Source organism: Oncorhynchus gorbuscha, linkage group LG04 (genome assembly GCF_021184085.1).
Source record: "Oncorhynchus gorbuscha isolate QuinsamMale2020 ecotype Even-year linkage group LG04, OgorEven_v1.0, whole genome shotgun sequence".
Lineage (NCBI taxonomy): Eukaryota > Metazoa > Chordata > Actinopteri > Salmoniformes > Salmonidae > Oncorhynchus > Oncorhynchus gorbuscha.
Genome location: NC_060176.1, coordinates 63,662,514 through 63,684,238, shown reverse-complemented (window position 1 = coordinate 63,684,238; position 21,725 = coordinate 63,662,514). Strand labels below are relative to the sequence as shown.

At 45.0% G+C, this 21,725-nt stretch overlaps 1 protein-coding gene across 1 annotated transcript; it reads left to right on the top strand.

Moving 5' to 3' along the window:
• The first annotated feature begins 1,014 nt into the window (after positions 1 to 1,014).
• Positions 1,015 to 21,318, top strand: LOC124033030 (ADAMTS-like protein 2). Its single transcript, XM_046344955.1, has 16 exons — positions 1,015 to 1,113; positions 1,785 to 1,887; positions 2,005 to 2,150; positions 2,336 to 2,459; positions 2,763 to 2,843; positions 3,298 to 3,473; positions 3,775 to 4,093; positions 13,781 to 14,099; positions 18,167 to 18,270; positions 18,356 to 18,482; positions 18,803 to 19,016; positions 19,341 to 19,496; positions 19,639 to 19,809; positions 20,044 to 20,220; positions 20,543 to 20,687; positions 21,140 to 21,318. The coding sequence occupies exons 1-16, from the start codon at positions 1,015 to 1,017 to the stop codon at positions 21,259 to 21,261; spliced, it is 2,583 nt and encodes an 860-aa protein (XP_046200911.1). The 3' UTR covers positions 21,262 to 21,318.
• The last annotated feature ends 407 nt before the right edge of the window (positions 21,319 to 21,725 follow it).

Genomic DNA, 21,725 nt, shown 5'->3' with positions numbered 1-21,725 from the left:
ACACACACACCTTTATCACTGACCTAATATCAGTCTGTCAGTCACAATGTTTGTTTGTCTTTCTTTCGCTCTGTTTTTCTCTATTTGCCAGTTGTTCACTCATACACTCTTGCTCCGTCTTTCTGTCCCTCTCATCTTCTGACTGGTCCTTCTTACATGAGTTCTCCTATAAAAACCCACAGCTGTTTTCTCTCACTCCTTTTCCAAGGAGAGCACAGTAGATATAATTTGTCTCCACTTCACTCAGATTGTCAGAGTGGCTAGACATGCTTATAATTAGTCACACTGTGTGTACAGGGCCCTGTTCTGCTGTTGTTCTCTAAGGGTGCTTTATTGTGTCTAGGAGGATGGGGCAGCCTCCAACAGTCTGGAGGATGAGCTGGAGTCCACCACATTCTGGTGGGGGGAGTGGGCCAAGTGGACCGCCTGCACGCGCACCTGTGGAGGTGGGGTCATGTCCCAGGAGAGGCACTGTCTCAAACAGAGGTCAGTCCACTGAAAGAAATATTATATTCTATACTGTTCTGTTCTATTGTTATTCTATTCAATTATATTCTAACCTGTTATTTTAGCACATTCATTTAGCACATGTATTAAATGTATGTATTTTCTATCCAAAGAAAGAAAGCAGCCGCTGGTAGAGACAACATGACCTGCACTGGCACTTCGAAAAAATACCTCCTCTGTAACACCAAGGTTAGCATGCATCTAGTACTGCCACCCCTTTCCTGTCGTTAGCTAAATGCATGTTGACACAATACCCCACAACCCAAAGTACATGATGCACAAGTTAGCACAGCTCTTTTTCTTATCAATTGAGATACAAATAGCTTAAAGGGGTAATCTGCAGGTATTACATACATTTCTAGACTTATAAAGTAATGGTATGTACCCACTGATTTTTGAAGAATATAATTTATTATCAGGGCACAAGGTGAGACCTAGATGCAGACACAGGAGGCAGATGGTTGGAGTCTTACAATGTTTATTAATCCAAAAGGAGTAAGCAAGAGAATGGTCGTGTACAGGCAAAAGTTCAAAGCCAGCTCAGAGTCCAATAGGTACCGAAGGGCAGGCAGATTCAAGGTCAGGGCAGGCAGGATGATCAGGAAGGTGGGAAAGTAGTCCAAAGTCAGGCAGTGGTCAAAACGGGGAAGACGAGCAAAAGAGAATAGAAAAGAAGTACGGGGGAAACCGCACCGGTTGGCTTGACTAAACATACAAGACAAACTGGCACGGAGAGCCAAGAAACACAGGGATAAATACACTGGGGAAAATAAGCCACACCTGGAAGGGGTGGAGACAATCACAGGGACAGGTGAAACAGATCAGGGTGTGACACTTAGAAATGCTTCCGGAGCTTTGTTCAACTGCAGTACCAATCAGAACCACAAATATAACATTGTTTAACTCCAATGTTTGTAAACAAAGTAAATGTAAACAAACACTGTAAGCCTATAGCCTCAAAACATGATTACAACTATAATCTATGAATATAGTCTATGCATTTGAGTGGTTAAATTTTTCCAGACGCATCCCTCAGCCTTTTACTGAAACAGTGGAGGGAAACCCCCTTTGTTATTGTTTCAACAGCAGATTGCCCCTTTAAGGTTTAGTGCTGTGGCCATAAACCCTGGTCCTGAAGAGCAACAGGGTGAACAGGCTTTTGTTCCAGAGTTGCCACACCCTGTCACACCCTTTTATTACATAGTGTAAAACCATCATAAAATAAAAAACACATGGAACAGACAGAAAAGTGTGTGTATATTTTCTGTCTTGTGCAGGACTGCCCTTCCTCTGGGAGAAGCTTCAGGGAAGAGCAGTGCTGGTCGTTCAACTCGCAGGTCTACAATGGCAGGAACTACCACTGGAAACCCCTGTATCCCGGTAAAACAACCATATTAAACCCACTCAGCTCTGTCATTCCCTCCTGTGTGGCCTGTCCTCGAGGCTCGTTATTACACTGTTAACGCTGACCTTTGTGTCCATCCATCCCATCCACAGATGACTATGTCCATATCTCCAGTAACCCATGTGACCTGCACTGCACCACAGCCGACGGCCAGAGACAGCTGATGGTTCCTGCCCGAGACGGAACATCCTGCAAGTACAGCAACTACAGAGGGGTCTGTGTGGACGGCAGATGTGAGGTTAGGGACCGCTTGTTTCTTCATCTGCCAAGGAAATGGCTTAGCATATTCTGTGAGAATGGCCGAAAGGATTCTTTTCCTGGTCACATGATAAAAGTGGATCAATACTTCTTCAACTGGCTTTGCATGTGCTGAAATGATTCAAGAAGATAATGATCCTGTTTGTGTTAACATCATTTCTGCAGCCAATCGGTTGTGATGGAGTGCTCTTCTCGCCCAATATACTGGATACGTGTGGAGTGTGTCAGGGGGATGGCAGCAGCTGCAGCAGGGTCAATGGAAACTTCCGCCGCGAGGCCACCAGTTTGGGTAGGAGTGTGTTCAACCTCAACCACAGACTCAGATAGATTGGGTGTGTGGGTGGGTGGATGTGTGGGCAAGGATAGAGGGTACTGATGGAGGAGATATGGCTCTCCATCTATTCCAAATCTTGAACACACCTATCAGGGACAAGCCCCCCAAATATGTCACTGAAAGATAACTACAGACAGTTCAGAGCTGAATCTGACAACAAGGTCTATGCGATTCTTAAGCTGACTCCTCTGATATCCAGGCTATTTAGTTGCAGGTAAAATGTAGTCATCATAATGTTTCCTGTTTCCTCTCTCCAAGGTTACTCCTTTATCACAACAATCCCTGAGGGTTCCTGGGACATCCAGATCATTGAGAGGAAGAAGTCAGCTGATGTTTTGGGTGGGTACTTCCTTTTTATCCTGCTCCCTATGCCATGTATACAAACATTCCTAATGTCTCCTATTGGTACGGTGTGATGTCATTAGGATCCATATAATTTAATGACAAGAAGAAGGTGTAAAACATTTTATTCAAGATTTTCAGCAAATACAAAGGATATTTTCTCTCCCGCAATGGGATAACCATTAATATTGATAGTGGGACAGTGGGAAGTTACTAAAGGAAGTACATTAATCAACTGAAATTAATCAGATCATCTATATACTTTAATTTCCTTCGTGATCTCTTGAAATGACTTTATTGTATTAATTTATGGTCATGTATGGGGAGTAGAAATTCCAGTTTACAGTGAACATCAAAGATTTGACCTTTCCATAGAGTCAACCAACCGGTCCTCCTCCAATGGTTCTCCATCCCCTCAATGAGACTATGTTCTATCCTATCTCCCACACAGCTGTGACTGATCAGGCGGGGAACTTCTTCTTCAATGGGAACTACAAGGTGGACAGCCCCCAGAACTTCCATGCGGCGGGGACCGTCTTCAAGTACCGGCGGCCCATGGATGTGTATGAGACGGGGATCGAGTACATCGTAGCCAAAGGGCCCATCAACCAGGCCATCAATGTTCTGGTATTGTATCCTGCTGAGGTCTGCTCTGCTCCCTCCCCTCGCCGAGCAGCCAGTGCCTCTGGGTAATCTCTAATTTAGAAATAGTGTACACGTATCCAGTAGGTGCAGGGTACAAAATCCTACGTAATTTCAACAAAAATCATATGTGATGACGTTTAATCAACGTGGAAGACTGATTGGATTTTCAAAAAAGTCATCAACGTAAAGGAATTGCTTCCTTTATATGTGCAATTGACTGAGTTTGGTAGGAGAGAGCAGGAGGGAATGGTGAGCTCTCTGGTGCTATTTTGTCTCCTCATAGGTGTGGAACCAGAATGGTCGTATCCCTTACATTACGTACGAGTACACCGTCCTACGGGAGTCCCTGTCCCCCATCCCTCAACCCCCTGTCTACACCGGCCCCGACAGCACCACCCCTGGGGTTTCCGTGGAGATGGGCAGTATGGTGGCCCCCAACGAGAGCACGTATGACAAGGCGATACCTGAGACTCAGCAGAACCGTTTGTTGAAGAAGGGGGCTGAGATGGCAGGGGCCGAGGGCCAGGAGATCAATGAGGTGAATAAGGATACAGCAGCCATTGACTGTGACCAGGACAGCCCAACCCTTCCACAATACACAGGTAACAGCAATAACTAGAAACCAATATACCAATACAATAACTTAGAGAGAGAGAGAAAACAACACTGAGCTGCTGATGCGGGCCCCGACGCTCAGGGCTATGTGCTATCGCTATCTGTAACTGATGTGAGTAAGTTATTTAAGCATTTTAACCCTCGCAAGGCTGCCGGGCCATACGGCATCCCAATCCGTGTCCTCAGAGCAAGTACAGACCAGCTGACTAGAGTGTTTACGGACATATTCAATCTCTCCATAACCCAGCCTGTTGTCCCCACTTGCTTCAAGATGTCCACCATTGTTCCTGTACCAAGAAAGTGAAGGTAACTGAGCTGAATGACTATCGCCCCGTAGTGCTCACTTCTTTCATCATGAAATGCTTTGAGAGGCTAGTTAAGGAGAGGCTAGTCATATCACTTCCACCTTACCCCACACCCTAGACCCCATTACAATTTGCATATCGCAGCAACTCATCCATGGACTACGCAATTGCCATTGCACTACACACTGCCCCATCCCACCTGAACAAGATAAATACCTATGGAAGAATGCTGTTCATCGACTACAGCTCAGTTTTCAACACCATAGGGCCCTCCAAGCTCATCACTAAGCTCAGGGCCATGGGTCTGAACGCCTCCCTGTGCAACTGGGTCCTGGACTTCCTGACAACAACAACTCTGACACGCTGATCCTCAACATGTGGGCCCCGCAGGGGTGCATGTTCAGCCCCCTCCTGTACTCTCTGTTCACCCATGACTGCGTGGCCTCGCACATCTCCAACTCAATCATCAAGTTTCCTGACGACACAACAGTGGTAGGTCTGATTACCAACAACGACGAGACAGTCCACAGGGAGGAAGTAAGAGCCCTGTCGGAGTGGTACCAGGAAAATAACCAGTCCCTCAACGCCAACAAAACAAAGGAGCTGATCGTGAAATACAGGAGACAGCAGAGAGAGCACGCCCCCATTCACATCGACGGGGCCTCATCGGAGAGTGTCAAAAGCTTCAAGTTCCTCTGCATGCACATCACTGACAACCTGAAATGGTCCATTCACACAAACAGGTGCAACAGCGCCTCTCAAGCTCAGGAGGCTGAAGGAATTATGCCCCTAAGAAACGTAGGGAAACTTTATTCTTTAATCAGCACAACCATTTTCAGCTGTGCTAACATAATTGAAAAAGGGTTTTCTAATGACCAATTAGCCTTTTAAAATTATAAACTTGGATTAGCTAACACAACGTGCCATTGGAACACAGGTGTGATGGTTGCTGATAATGGGCCTCCGCACGCCTATATAGATATTCCATAAAAAATCTGCCGTTTCCAGCTACAATAGTCCTTTACAACCTTTTTTTTACATTTGTATTTTATTTCACCTTTATTTAACCAGGTAGGCAAGTTGAGAACAAGTTCTCATTTAGAATTGCGACCTGGTCAAGGTAAAGCAAAGCAGTTCAACACATACAACACAGAGTTACACATGGAGTAAAACAAACATACAGTCAATAATACAGTAGAAAAATAAGTATATATACAATGTGAGCAAATGAGGTGAGATAAGGGAGGTAAAGGCAAAAAAGGCCATGGTGGTGAAATAAATACAATATAGCAAGTAAAACACTGGAATGGTAGATTTGCAGCGGAAGAATGTGCAAGGTAGAGATAGAAATAATGGGGTGCAAAGGAGCAAAATAAATAAATAAATACAGTAGGGGGAGAGGTAGTTGTTTGGGCTAAATTATAGATGGGCTATGTACATGTGCAGTAATCTGTGAACTGCTCTGACAGCTGGTGCTTAAAGCTAGTGAGGGAGATAAGTGTTTTCCGTTTCAGAGATTTTTGTAGTTCATTCCAGTCATTGGAGGCAGAGAACTGGAAGGAGAGAGAGAACTGGAAGGAGAGGCAGCCAAAGGAAGAATTGGTTTTGGGGGTGACCAGAGAGATATACCTTGGAGCGCGTGCTACAGGTGGGTGCTGCTATGGTGACCAGCGAGTGGAGATAAGGGGGGACTTTACCTAGCAGGGTGTTGTAGATGACCTGGAGCCAGTGGGTTTGGCGACGAGTATGAAGCGAGGGCCAGCCAACGAGAGCGTACAGGTCGCAGTGGTGGGTAGTACATGGGGCTTTGGTGACAAAATGGATGGCACTGTGATAGACTGCATCCAATTTATTGAGTAGGGTATTGGAGGTTGTTTTGTAAATGACATCGCCGAAGTTGAGGATCGGTAGGATGGTCAGTTTTACAAGGGTATGTTTGGCAGCATGAGTGAAGGATGCTTTGTTGCGAAATAGGAAGCCAATTCTAGATTTAACTTTGGATTGGAGAGGTTTGATGTGAGTCTGGAAGGAGAGTTTACAGTCCAACCAGACACCTAGGTAATTGTAGTTGTCCACATATTCTAAGACAGAACCGTCCAGCTTAGTGATGTTGGACGGGCGGGGCAGGTGCAGGCAGCGATCGGTTGAAGACCATGCATTTAGTTTTACTTGTATTTAAGAGCAATTGGAGGCCACGGAAGGAGAGTTGTATGGCATTGAAGCTCGTCTGGAGGGTTGTTAACACGGTGTCCTAAGAGCCAGAAGTATACAGAATGGTGTGGTCTGCGTAGAGGTGGATCAGTGACTCACCAGCAGCAGGGGCGACATCATTGATGTATACAGAGAAGAGAGTCGGTCCAAGAATTTAACCCAGGTTTGACACACTGAACTCTATCAGAGAAGTAGTTGGTGAACCAGGTGAGGCAATCATTTGAGAAACCAAGGCTATCGAGTCTGCCGATGAGGATGTGGTGATTGACAGAGTCGAAAGCCTTGGCCAGATCAATGAACACGGCTGCACAGTATTGTCTCTTATCGATAGCGGTTAAGATATTGTTTAGGATTTAACCCAGGTTTGACACACTGAACTCTATCAGAGAAGTAGTTGGTGAACCAGGTGAGGCAATCATTTGAGAAACCAAGGCTATCGAGTCTGCCGATGAGGATGTGGTGATTGACAGAGTCGAAAGCCTTGGCCAGATCAATGAACACGGCTGCACAGTATTGTCTCTTATCGATAGCGGTTAAGATATTGTTTAGGACCCTGAGCGTGATTAAGGTGCACCCATGACCAGCTCTGAAACCAGATTGCATAGCAGAGAAGGTATGGTGGGATTGGAAATGGTCAGTAATCTGTTTGTTGACTTGGCTTTCTAAGAAAGGCAGGGTATGATAGATATAGGTCTGTAGCAGTTTGGGTCAAGAGTGTCCCCCCTTTGAAGAGGGGGATGACCGCAGCTGCTTTCCAATCCTTGGGAATCTCAAACAACACGAAAGAGAGGTTGAACAGGCTAGTAATAGGGGTTGCAACAATTTTGGCAGATAATTTTAGAAAGAAAGGGTCCAGACTGTCTAGCCCGGCTGATTTGTAGGGATCCAGATTTTGCAGCTCTTTTAGAACATCAGCTGACTGGATTTGGGAGGAGAAATGGGGGAGGCTTGGGCGAGTTGCTGTGGGGGATGCAGTGCTGTTGACTGAGGTAGGGGTAGCCAAGTGGAAAGCATGGCCAACAGTAGAAAAATGCTTATTGAAATTCTCAATTATAGTGGATTTATCGGTGGTGACAGTGTTTCCTATCCTCAATGCAGTGGGCAGCTGGGAGGAGGTGTTCTTACTCTCCATGGACTTTACAGTGTCCCAGAACTTTTTTGAGTTTGTGTTGCAGGAAGCAAATTTCTGCTTGAAAAGGCTAGCCTTGGTTTTTCTAACTGCCTGTGTATATTGGTTTCTAGCTTCCCTGAAAAGTTGCAAATGACGGGGGCTGTTCAATGCTAATGCAGAACGCCATAGGATGTTTTTGTGTTGGTTAAGGGCAACCAGGTCTGTAGAGAACCAAGGGCTATATCTGTTCCTGGTTCTACATTTCTTGAATCGGGCATGCTTATTTAAGATGGTGAGGAAGGATTTTTTTTAATAACCAGGTATCCTCTACTGACGGGATGAGGTCAATATCCTTCCAGGATACCTGGGCCAGGTCGATTAGAAAGGCCTGCTCGCTGAAGTGCTTCAGGGAGCATTTGGTAGTGATGAGTGGAGGTCGTTTGACCGCTGACCCATGACGGATGCAGGCAATGAGGCAGGGATTGCTGAGATCTTGGTTGAAAACAGCAGAGGTGTATTTAGAGGGCAAGTTGGTTAGGATGATATCTATGAGGGTGCCAGTGTTTATGGCTTTGGGGTGGTACCTGGTAGGTTAATTGATAATTTGTGTGAGATTGAGGGCATCAAACTTAGATTGTAGGATGGCTGGGGTGTTAAGCATGTTCCAGTTTAGGTCACCTAGCAGCACGAGCTCTGAAGATAGATGGGAGGCAATCAGTTCACATATGGTGTCCAGAGCACAGCTGGGGGCAGAGGGTGGTCTATAGCAGGCGGCAACGGTGAGAGACTTGTTTTTAGAGAGGTGGATTTTTAAAAGGAGAAGTTCAAATTGTTTGGGTACAGACCTGGATAGTAGGACAGAACTCTGCAGGCTATCTCTGCAGTAGATTGCAACACCGCCTCCTTTGGCCGTTCTATGTTGTTTGAAAATGTCGTAGTTAGGGATGAAGATTTCTGAATTTTTGGTGGTTTTCCTAAGCCAGGATTCAGACACGGCTAGAACATCCGGGTTGGCAGAGTGTGCTAAAGCAGTGAATAAAACAAACTTAGGGAGGAGGCTTCTAATGTTAACATGCATGAAACCAAGGCTATTACGGTTACAGATGTCATCAAAAGAGAGCGCCTGGGGAATAGGCACTGCAGGGCCTGGATTCACCTCTACATCACCAGAGGAACAGAGGAGGAGTAGGATAAGGGTACGGCTAAAAGCTATTAGAATTGGTCGTCTAGAACGTCTGGAACAGAGAGTAAAAGGAGGTTTCTGGGGGCGATAAAATAGCTTCAAGGTATAACGTACAGACAAAGGTATGGTAGGATGTGAATACAGTGGAGGTAAACCTAGGTATTGAGTGATGATGAGAGAGATATTGTCTCTAAAAACATCATTGAAACCAGGTGATATCATCGCATGTGTGGGTGGTGGAACTGAAAGGTTGGGTAAGGTATAATGAGCAGGGCTGGAGGCTCTACAGTGAAATAAACCAATAAACACTTACCAGAACTGCAATGGACAAGGCATATTTACATTAAGGAGAGGCATGCTCAGTAGAGTGATCTTAAAACATGTTCCACAGCGGGACCAGTGGTAGTGCTTCTCTTCTCTAACTGGTTAAAACTTGTTCCACAGCGGGACCAGTGGTAGTGCTCCTCTTCTCTAACTGGTTAAAACATGTTCCACAGCGGGACCAGTTGTAGTGCTCCCCTTCTCTAACTGGATAAGGTTCCAGTTAGTAATGAGGTTGGTTGGGGTAATGGCGATTCAGACAGCTAGCCGGGCCATCGGTAGCAAGCTAGCATAGGATGGAGGTCTGTTTTTAGCCACCTCATGCGTTTCCTTCGGTAGATTAGAGGGGTTCCGTGTGGTAGAGGGGATCAATCCAATTGGTAAATAGATATAGTTATTGTGACCCAAGAAAAATTGTCTGATAGATCTATTCAGATAGCAGCCTATAAGACAGTTGGATAACTCCCTCGGGCAGATAACATCGGTAGTACAGTCGTGAAGGCCCGGTGGGGATCCACGTCGGCAGTAAAATGGTTCCGGATAGGTGATTGTAGCCCAGGAGTGGCTGATGGAACTCTTCAGCTGGCTAGCTCTGGAATAATTGATGTTTGCTCTGGGATCGACGTAAGCCAATAGTCACACAGATAGCAGCTAGCTAGCTGCAAGATCCAGGTGTAAATGTCCAGAACTTTCGGTTGAAATCCGGGGATCCGGGGATATAGGTCCGGTATGTTCTGGTCTGAGTCGCGTTGTACAAAACTGGCGATAGCTTTGCGACTGGCGATAGCTGATGACCATCAACCGTGGTTAGCTGAATACTAACGTAGGCCAGTAAACTGGCTAGCTTATGGCTAGCTTCTGGTTAGCATCTGGTTAGCTTCTGGCTAGCTTCTATTTTGGATTTCAGATTTGAGGTAAATAATACTTTTTTTAAATTGGTGAGGCGGGTTGCAGGAGGGTGTTTTGAAGTTGAGTTTTTGGAAAATAAAATATATGAAAGACATGCGACGAAAGATGTCAAAAAAAATATATATACAGTATATACGGGACACGACAAGATGAGGACAAAGGACGTCTGACTGGTATGCCATCTTGGAGAGATGACATTAACAATGTCTACACTGTATTTTTGATCAATTTTATGTTATTTTAAAATGGACAAAAAAAGTGCTTTTATTTCAAAAACAAGGACATTTCTAAGTGACCCCAAACGTTTGAACGGTAGTGTATAACAAATACATACTGTACAAATAAAAATAGAGAAATGTCTCAATATCAGAACGAGCAATGTCATTTTTCATAATTTCTCAATTTTTATTTGTATGTATTTGTTACTTTTATTGCTAGGTATTACTGCACTGTTTGAAACTAGAAACAAGCATTTCACTGCACCTGCAATAACATCTGCAAATCTGTGTTCGTAACAAATAAACTTTATTGGTTCACCGCTCAGGTATCAGATGAGATGTAAAAAAAAATGTTTTAAATGTAAGAGCATCCTCTCTGCTGGCCCTTTTGAGTCCTGCATTATTCACAGACGTACATACAAAGATGAGCTAGGATCTATGAAACCTTTTTTTAAAATGGCTGCATCACAAACATGAGTGGTAATAGGTGCAGGCCTGCCTGCTACCTGCCTGCAGCAAGGTCTCAGACAGCCACTCTACTCGGACTGTGGGACAGTTCTGCAGGGAGTTTGGCCACTGGGTGAGACTGACACGGAACCCAAACCGTCTGCGCGCGTGATCATGCATACATTTATTTTGTCCCCCTACACCAAACACGATCACGACACGCAGGCTTGATGTTGCTAGCTAATTTGTCCTGGGATATAAACATGAGGTTTTTATTTGGCCTGAAATGCACAAGGTCCTCTACTCCGACAATTAACCCAAACATAACAACGGTCAACCGAATCGTTTCTAGTCATCTCTCCTCCTTCCAGGCTTTTTCAACGGTTAACTTATATGGTGATTGGCATCTAAACTTTCATAGTATTACCACAACAACCAGCAACAGTTCATCTTTCAATCACCCACGTGGGTATAACCAATAAGGAGATGACACGTGGGTGTACTTGCTTCTTTAAACCAATGAGGAGATGGGAGAGGCAGGACTTGCAGCGCGATCTGCGTCAGAAATGGAAAGGACTTCTATTTTAGCCCTTGGCAACGCAGACGCGCGCGAGCAGTGTGGGTGCAATAATTGAATACCGCGAGTGGTGTAGTCAGGGTATGAGGCCCTCTCTACTACCGTTAGGAATGTGCAGAAAGGCTTTGTGTGTTGTTTTGTTGTTGTGTACAAACTGCACATAAAATGTCTCTTTACATACTCTATATGTTATGCAGGTGAATGAGGACCCAAAAGCGACTTAGCGAAAACAGAGTCTTTATTCCAGTATATGGCAAAAGTAATAATCCTGGAAAACTCAAGAAGAAAACAAAACAGGAAAAAACTTAAATCCACTCGTAGTAACGAGGACAGACTGGAGACTTGACCATTGACTGCAGGTTGCTTCGGGAAGGCACCGACCGTAGCAGACTAAGACACCTGCTCACACGCAGCATCTGAAGGAGACAAGACACGACAGGGCGAGACAAGGACACAGCACAGCGAACATCATACAAGGATCCGACAAGGACAGAAGCGGAAAACAAGGGGAGAAATAGGGACTCTAATCAGAAGGCAAAATAGGGGACAGGTGTGAAAAGACTAAATGAGTGAGTAGGAGAATGAGGAACAGCTGGGAGCAGGAACGGAACGATAGAGAGAAGAGAGAGAGGGAGGGGGAGAGAGAGGGATAGAAAAAGGGAACGAACCTAATAAGACCAGCAGGGGGAAACGAACAGAAGGGAAAGCACAAGGACAAGACAATATATGACAAAACATGACACTATAAAAAGCACCAGGAGTTCTTCTTGACCACCTGACCATGAAACACCTCTTGTTCGTCTTAGTAAACTCAGCATAAAAAGAAACATCCTTTCACTGTCAACTGCATTTATATTCAGTAAACTTAACATGTGTAAATATTTGTATGAACATAACAAGATTCAATATCTGAGACATAAACTGAACAAGTTCCACAGACATGTGACTAACAGAAATGGAATAATGTGTCCCAGAACAAGGGGGGAAAAATCAAAAGTAACAGCCAGTATCTGGTGTGGCCACCAACTGCATTAAGTACTGCAGTGCATCTCCTCCTCGTGGACTGCACCAGATTTGCCAGAGTGTTACCCCACTCTTCCACCAAGCAACCTGCAAGTTCCCTGTCATTTCTGGGGGGAATGGCCCTAGCCCTCATCCCTCCGATCCAACAGGTCCCAGACGTGCTCAATGGGGATTGAGATCCGGGCTCTTTGCTGGCCATGGCAGAACACTGACACACAGAACGAGCAGTATGGCTGGTGGCATTGTCATGCTGGAGGGTCATGTCAGGATGAGCCTGCAGGAAGTATACCACATAAGGGAGGAGGATGTTTTCCCTGTAACACACAGCGTTGAGATTGCATGCAATGACAACAAGCTCAGTCCGATAATGCTGTGACACACTGCCCCAAACCATGACGGACCCTCCACCTCCAAACTGATCCGGCTCCAGAGTACAGGCCTCGGTGTAACGCTCATTCCTTCGACGATAAACACGAATCCGACCATGACTCCTGGTGAAACAAAACCGCGACTCTTCAGTGAAGAGCACTTTTTCTGTTAAAGCAATGAAATGACATCATGATCTGTATATAAACTGTTGTTCGTGGTTAAGTGGCAGCACGCTCCGAGAATAAATTCTGTTATCTATTCTGTTATCTATTATTGAAAGACTGGTCTGCGTCTATTTTATGCAAACAAGAATCTTACAAATTCTCATAAAATAGATTAAGGGTTTTCAATTAATGAAAGCACATTGGCCTAATTAAATTACATTAACACAGATGTGCTCAATGGGATTGAGATCATGGCTCTTCGCTGGCCATGGCAGAACACTGACATTCCTGACTTGCAGGAAATAACGCACAGAGCAAGCAGACACGTGGCCTGCCACTGTGTGAACGATCAGCTGTCTCCCTGTAGCACTGTCTTAGGTGTCTTACAGTACAGAAATGGTCATTTATTGCCCTGGCCACATCTGCAGTCCTCATGCCTCCTTGCAGCATGCCTAAGGCACATTCACACAGATGAGCAGGGACCCTGGGCATCTTTTTTGGTGTTTTTCAGAGTCAGTAGAAAGGCCTCTTTAGTGTTCTAGTTTAGTTTTCATAACTGTGACCTTAATTGCCAACCGTCTGTAAGCTGTTAGTGTCTCAACGACCGTTCCACAGTGGCATGTTCATTAATTGTTTATGGTTCTTTGAACAAGCATGGGAAACACTGTTTAAACCCTTTACAATGAAGATCTGTGAAGTTATTTTGATTTTTACGAATTATCTTTGAAAGACAGTGTCCTGGAAAAGGGACGTTTCTGTTTTTGCTGAGTATATAAGGCTTTCTCCCACTTTAATAATTTATCTAACTTTCCTCTCCCTTCCTGCCATCCCAAAAGATGGCAACAGCAGTCACACAGGCAGTGTAGCAGTCCCTGCCCCGGCAGCCAGCAGGCCTTTAGAGGAGGTGCCAGACCCAGAGAACCTCATCTGGAGAGTCTTGCTGGGCGAGCGGATTGGTCCAGATGTGGGAGAGGGACTGTTCTCGTCAGAGGTGGGGCCATTGGAGGTAGACCATAGCAGTGTGAAGTTCCCCCTCAAAAGCTCACTGGGTGAGTTCAGTCTGGGCCGGCGGAGGAATGATACTGGAGACCTGCTGTTCCCCAACAGGACGTTGCTGACAGGGATGAGGAGCAACAACCGTACCAACAGAACCAGGTAGAGTAAGGAGAGATCCACACAATGAGCAGAAGTAAATAGGCACATATCATTATAGTTATAGCAGATATAGTTGAAAAGTAAATCCCAACGCTGAGCCAATGCTGGCCCAACATCAGCTTGTTATCAGGTATAGGAACCCATCCAAAAAAAGCACTTCAGAATCCCATCTGATCTTCCTCTTCCATCTACCAGACACTACCTCTCTTCACTAAGGGATGCTGCTGCTGAGGAGTTAGAGTGAACACTACTCTCTCTAAGTGAGGACCAGAGTGAGTCATTTCAAGGTCCTGAGCAGAGGGGCATTTAAAAGTGCTGTATAGTCTTGCCAGGGACAAGGGCCTGTGCTGCTGGCTGGGCTGGCTAGTGGAATGGAATGTGCTCCATGCTGGCTTCTGGACCGATCCAATGCTAGCTTCTTTTTCCCTTCTGAGACATCCCAAGAATCGCATGGAGAGGAGACAGCTAAAGCTCAGAGCTGGCCGGGATTGCATTCCATCATATTTATAATTCATGTTGGCTTCCCTGCGCTGTGTCCAAACACCGCTTTGCCAGTTCTTCTGCCAGTGCCCCATAAAACACATCACATGACCCGCCCTGTCTTCCCCTGCACTGGGGAGAAGAACGGATTGGACGAGGACAAGGATAGGAGGTGGAGGAGGAGGAGGAAGGGAGTAGAGGAAGTGAAGGACAAGTAGGAGAGGAGACATAACCATTGACATAACCATTCGTGTGAGACCTTGTTGTCATGTTGTGTTTGACAGGACCATTCGTGTGAGACCTTGTTGTCATGTTGTGTTTGACATAACCATTCGTGTGAGACCTTGTTGTCATGTTGTGTTTGACATAACCATTAGTGTGAGACCTTGTTGTCATGTTGTGTTTGACATAACCATTCGTGTGAGACCTTGTTGTCATGTTGTGTTTGACATAACCATTAGTGTGAGACCTTGTTGTCATGTTGTGTTTGACATAACCATTAGTGTGAGACCTTGTTGTCATGTTGTGTTTGACATAACCATTCGTGTGAGACCTTGTTGTCATGTTGTGTTTGACAGGACCATTAGTGTGAGACCTTGTTGTCATGTTGTGTTTGACATAACCATTCGTGTGAGACCTTGTTGTCATGTTGTGTTTGACATAACCATTCGTGTGAGACCTTGTTGTCATGTTGTGTTTGACATAACCATTCGTGTGAGACCTTGTTGTCATGTTGTGTTTGACATAACCATTAGTGTGAGACCTTGTTGTCATGTTGTGTTTGACATAACCATTCGTGTGAGACCTTGTTGTCATGTTGTGTTTGACAGGACCATTAGTGTGAGACCTTGTTGTCATGTTGTGTTTGACATAACCATTCGTGTGAGACCTTGTTGTCATGTTGTGTTTGACATAACCATTCGTGTGAGACCTTGTTGTCATGTTGTGTTTGACATAACCATTCGTGTGAGACCTTGTTGTCATGTTGTGTTTGACAGGACCATTCGTGTGAGACCTTGTTGTCATGTTGTGTTTGACATAACCATTAGTGTGAGACCTTGTTGTCATGTTGTGTTTGACATAACCATTAGTGTGAGACCTTGTTGTCATGTTGTGTTTGACATAACCATTAGTGTGAGACCTTGTTGTCATGTTGTGTTTGACATAACCATTAGTGTGAGACCTTGTTGTCATGTTGTGTTTGACATAACCATTCGTGTGAGACCTTGTTGTCATGTTGTGTTTGACATAACCATTAGTGTGAGACCTTGTTGTCATGTTGTGTTTGACATAACCATTAGTGTGAGACCTTGTTGTCATGTTGTGTTTGACATAACCATTCGTGTGAGACCTTGTTGTCATGTTGTGTTTGACAGGACCATTCGTGTGAGACCTTGTTGTCATGTTGTGTTTGACATAACCATTCGTGTGAGACCTTGTTGTCATGTTGTGTTTGACATAACCATTAGTGTGAGACCTTGTTGTCATGTTGTGTTTGACATAACCATTAGTGTGAGACCTTGTTGTCATGTTGTGTTTGACAGGACCATTCGTGTGAGACCTTGTTGTCATGTTGTGTTTGACATAACCATTCGTGTGAGACCTTGTTGTCATGTTGTGTTTGACATAACCATTCGTGTGAGACCTTGTTGTCATGTTGTGTTTGACAGGACCATTCGTGTGAGACCTTGTTGTCATGTTGTGTTTGACATAACCATTCGTGTGAGACCTTGTTGTCATGTTGTGTTTGACAGGACCATTCGTGTGAGACCTTGTTGTCATGTTGTGTTTGACATAACCATTCGTGTGAGACCTTGTTGTCATGTTGTGTTTGACAGGACCATTCGTGTGAGACCTTGTTGTCATGTTGTGTTTGACATAACCATTCGTGTGAGACCTTGTTGTCATGTTGTGTTTGACATAACCATTCGTGTGAGACCTTGTTGTCATGTTGTGTTTGACATAACCATTAGTGTGAGACCTTGTTGTCATGTTGTGTTTGACATAACCATTCGTGTGAGACCTTGTTGTCATGTTGTGTTTGACAGGACCATTCGTGTGAGACCTTGTTGTCATGTTGTGTTTGACATAACCATTAGTGTGAGACCTTGTTGTCATGTTGTGTTTGACATAACCATTCGTGTGAGACCTTGTTGTCATGTTGTGTTTGACATAACCATTCGTGTGAGACCTTGTTGTCATGTTGTGTTTGACATAACCATTCGTGTGAGACCTTGTTGTCATGTTGTGTTTGACAGGACCATTCGTGTGAGACCTTGTTGTCATGTTGTGTTTGACATAACCATTAGTGTGAGACCTTGACCTTGTTGTCATGTTGTGTTTGACATAACCATTAGTGTGAGACCTTGTTGTCATGTTGTGTTTGACATAACCATTAGTGTGAGACCTTGTTGTCATGTTGTGTTTGACATAACCATTCGTGTGAGACCTTGTTGTCATGTTGTGTTTGACATAACCATTAGTGTGAGACCTTGTTGTCATGTTGTGTTTGACATAACCATTAGTGTGAGACCTTGTTGTCATGTTGTGTTTGACATAACCATTCGTGTGAGACCTTGTTGTCATGTTGTGTTTGACAGGACCATTCGTGTGAGACCTTGTTGTCATGTTGTGTTTGACAGGACCATTCGTGTGAGACCTTGTTGTCATGTTGTGTTTGACATAACCATTCGTGTGAGACCTTGTTGTCATGTTGTGTTTGACATAACCATTCGTGTGAGACCTTGTTGTCATGTTGTGTTTGACATAACCATTCGTGTGAGACCTTGTTGTCATGTTGTGTTTGACAGGACCATTCGTGTGAGACCTTGTTGTCATGTTGTGTTTGACATAACCATTCGTGTGAGACCTTGTTGTCATGTTGTGTTTGACAGGACCATTCGTGTGAGACCTTGTTGTCATGTTGTGTTTGACATAACCATTCGTGTGAGACCTTGTTGTCATGTTGTGTTTGACATAACCATTCGTGTGAGACCTTGTTGTCATGTTGTGTTTGACATAACCATTGAGACCTTGTTGTCATGTTGTGTTTGAGACCTTGTTGTCATGTTGTGTTTGACATAACCATTCGTGTGAGACCTTGTTGTCATGTTTGTGTTTGACAGGACCATTCGTGTGAGACCTTGTTGTCATGTTGTGTTTGACATAACCATTCGTGTGAGACCTTGTTGTCATGTTGTGTTTGACAGGACCATTCGTGTGAGACCTTGTTGTCATGTTGTGTTTGACATAACCATTCGTGTGAGACCTTGTTGTCATGTTGTGTTTGACATAACCATTCGTGTGAGACCTTGTTGTCATGTTGTGTTTGACAGGACCATTCGTGTGAGACCTTGTTGTCATGTTGTGTTTGACATAACCATTCGTGTGAGACCTTGTTGTCATGTTGTGTTTGACATAACCATTCGTGTGAGACCTTGTTGTCATGTTGTGTTTGACAGGACCATTCGTGTGAGACCTTGTTGTCATGTTGTGTTTGACAGGACCATTCGTGTGAGACCTTGTTGTCATGTTGTGTTTGACAGGACCATTCGTGTGAGACCTTGTTGTCATGTTGTGTTTGACAGGACCATTCAGAGGTTCCTGCAGAAGAACTTCAAGCTGAGCCCTGCAGACATGTACCGCTGGAAACTGTCTTCTCAGGAACCCTGCACCTCCACCTGCTCTATAGGTAGACACACACACACACATGTATATGGATAACTTATGACATGTTCAGTTATTCCTTAGTTTGCCTGTAATAATTTCCGCTGCAGGAGTGTCAAAGTCCTTTGCCATGTGTGTGCGCTACGATGGAGCTGAGGTAGATGACATGCGGTGTGACAATATGACCCGACCTGAGCCTGTTCATGACTTCTGCATTGGGAGGGAGTGCCAGCCCAGGTATGCACCAGAAAATAACACACTTACCAGAAAATAACACGCTTTCAGCTTGATTCATTTGGTCAGTCTATGTCATGGAAAGAGCAGCTGTTCTTAATGTTTTATATACTCAGTATATAAGGACTGTTTACCAGTTGGACGATGTGGCAATCAAAGTTCATTGAGAACAATGTTTGTCTCTTTTCCACACTTAACCAGGAATTATAAACTGGTGTTGGCCACTACCATACCATTTACAGTAATAACATTTGATTTAATTGACTTCAGAAGATCACTAACTATACCTGAACTCTACTCTGTGTGCATTCCCTCACCCTCAGGTGGGAGGCCAGCAGTTGGAGTGAATGTTCTCGTACTTGTGGTGAGGGCTTCCAGTTCCGTCTGGTGCGCTGCTGGAAGATGCTGTCCCCCGGGCTGGACAGCTCTGTGTACAGTGATCTCTGCACCGTGGCAGAACTGGAGAGGCCCCTGGAGCGCCGTGCCTGTAAGAGCCCCACCTGTGGCCCCCAATGGGAGGTGGCCGAGTGGACGGAGGTGGGTGGAGCTATACTGTGGGAGTTAACGGTTGTGTGTGTGTGTGTGTGTGTGTGTGTGTGTGTGTGTGTGTGTGTGTGTGTGTGTGTGTGTGTGTGTGTGTGTGTGTGTGTGTGTGTGTGTGTGTGTGTGTGTGTGTGTGTGTGTGTGTGTGTGTGTGTGTGTGTGTGTGTGTGTGTGTGTGTGTGTGTGTGGTTTACATTACAGGAATTACTGGGAACACTATAGTAAGTACATTGTTGCATCCTACTTACAACTGTTTGGGCAGCTGTAGATGATATTAAAAGGGAGTCTGTCCTGTGCCCTCTCCTCTCTCCTGTCCAGTGTCCAGCCAAGTGTGGCCACAGGGCCCAGGTGACCCGGGAGGTCAGGTGTTCAGACGAAACCAAGTTATGTGATCCCCTGACCCGCCCCCCTAACATTAAGAACTGCACAGGCTCGCCCTGCGAACGCCAGTGGACTGTGTCAGAGTGGGGGCCAGTGAGTACACTACTTTCACCACACTACTCCGTCTCATTGATACATTGATTACGGATAGGAATAGTGATTGCACTGACTGTAAGTTGCTCTTGATCACTAATGCTTTTGCTGTGTCATTCCTGTTAACCTTTGACCTCCGCAGTGCTCGGGGTTGTGCGGCCAGGGGAAGATGGTACGCCACGTGTACTGTAAGACACCAGAGGGCCGTGTGGTGCCTGAATCTCAGTGCTCTCCGGAGAATAAGCCCCTGGCCATCCATCCCTGTGGGGAGAAGGACTGTGCCCCACACTGGCTCACTCAGGACTGGGAGAGGGTAAGGCAACTGGGTCCTTCTGTTGATGTTCTATTCATGCTCTATTGGTGTTCTATTTATGTTTTATTGATGGTCTGTTGATATTATGATGAGCATTTTGACCATGTTTACCTGATGTTCTCTTGATGTTTTATATATGTTCTCTTGATGTTTTGTTTATGTTCTCTTGATGTTTTGTTTATGTTCTCTTGGTTAGAGATTCCTTAGCTGAAACCAGTCTTATTTTCCTCTCAGTGTAACACGACATGTGGCCGCGGTGTGAAGCGGAGGATCGTGCAATGCGCCGGCATCACCGCTGGGAAGTTTCAGACCCACGACAGCGAGGACTGTGGTGCCAGTGAGAGGCCAGAGGACGAGAACACCTGCTTTGAGAGGCCCTGTTTCAAGTGGTACACCACACCCTGGTCTGAGGTGAGATACCATTTCAACCATGACATTGTATCTGAAAACATCATGACATGAGCAATACATTGTATTTACATATACGGTGTCCTATCAAATCACAACCATGAGCAGTGCTGCTGTGTTCAATCCTTGCACTAAGATGTGTGGTGTGTTCATTCCTCAGTGCACTAAGATGTGTGGTGTGTTCATTCCTCAGTGCACTAAGATGTGTGGTGTGTTCATTCCTCAGTGCACTAAGATGTGTGGTGTGTTCATTCCTCAGTGCACTAAGATGTGTGGTGTGTTCATTCCTCAGTGCACTAAGATGTGTGGTGTGTTCATTCCTCAGTGCACTAAGATGTGTGGTGTGGGTGTTAGGATGAGAGATGTAAAGTGCTACCAGGCTAGGGAGATCGTGAGAGGGTGTGACTCCCTGACCAAGCCTGTGGCCAAGCAGACCTGCGCCCTGCAACCCTGTCCCACTGAACCCCCAGGTATATAAGCAATGGCATGGTCCCAAATAGATATGTTTGTGCTGTCTTCCAACACCACTGGCCATAGGAGTTGGCAAGACAGCACAAACATATCTGAGATCAGGCTATACAAGCAGCACATAACCCCAGCCTCTGGCAACTTTAGGAGAGTTACAGTAGTTTATGTCTAGTCACAGGCAAAAGTAGAACGGAGAACATGGCATCGTCAAAGCACTTGTTTTTAATTGTATTATTTGCAGTACATTTTTGCTTTTCACAACTGAGATAATTATTCGTGTGGGCAAGCACCTCTTTCTTTCATAACAGCCCAAAGTCTTGAGTGTTTAGATTATGGAGGTAAAAAGGCAGATTGATTGATTAATTGATAGATTTGTCATTACAGTATTTTCTGATTGTGATGAGGCTACTTTTTCCATATGATTGAACATATCATAAATGTCTCTGTCATGCAGATGAGAGCTGTCAGGACCGACCCACCACCAACTGCTCTCTAGCTCTGAAGGTGAACCTGTGCAGTCACTGGTACTACAGCAAGGCCTGCTGCCATTCCTGCAGGGCCCAGCACACCTCTTAGTATTGCCTGACACCCCCAAAGCCTTTCCCCCATAGTAGGCTACTCTACTACACCACACTAGGCTACTCTACTACACCACACTAGGCTACTCTACTACACTACAGTAAACTACTCTACAGTAAGTTAATCTACTACACCACACTAGGCTACTCTACTACACTACAGTAGACTACTATACAGTAAGTTACTCTACTACACCACACTAGGCTACTCTACTACACTACAGTAGACTACTATACAGTAAATTACTCTACTACACCACAGTAGGTTACTCTACTTCACCACAGTATGTTCCCCACAGGAAGTTACTCTACTACACCACAGTAGGCTACCCTACTTCACCACAGTAAGTTACTCTACTACACCACAGTAGGCTACTCTACTACACCACAGTAGGCTACTCTACTACACCACACTAGGCTACTCTACTATACCACAGTAGGGCTACTCTACTACACCACAGT

Excerpts from the sequence above, each read along its gene's own strand:
- LOC124033030 (XM_046344955.1), top strand. The coding sequence starts at position 1,015 with ATGGTCGTGTACAGGCAAAAGTTCAAAGCCAGCTCAGAGTCCAATAGG. Across the intron at positions 2,151-2,335 it reads GTGTGGACGGCAGATGTGAG|CCAATCGGTTGTGATGGAGT; the intron begins GTTAGGGACCGC and ends TCATTTCTGCAG. Across the intron at positions 19,497-19,638 it reads CTGTGTCAGAGTGGGGGCCA|TGCTCGGGGTTGTGCGGCCA; the intron begins GTGAGTACACTA and ends TGACCTCCGCAG.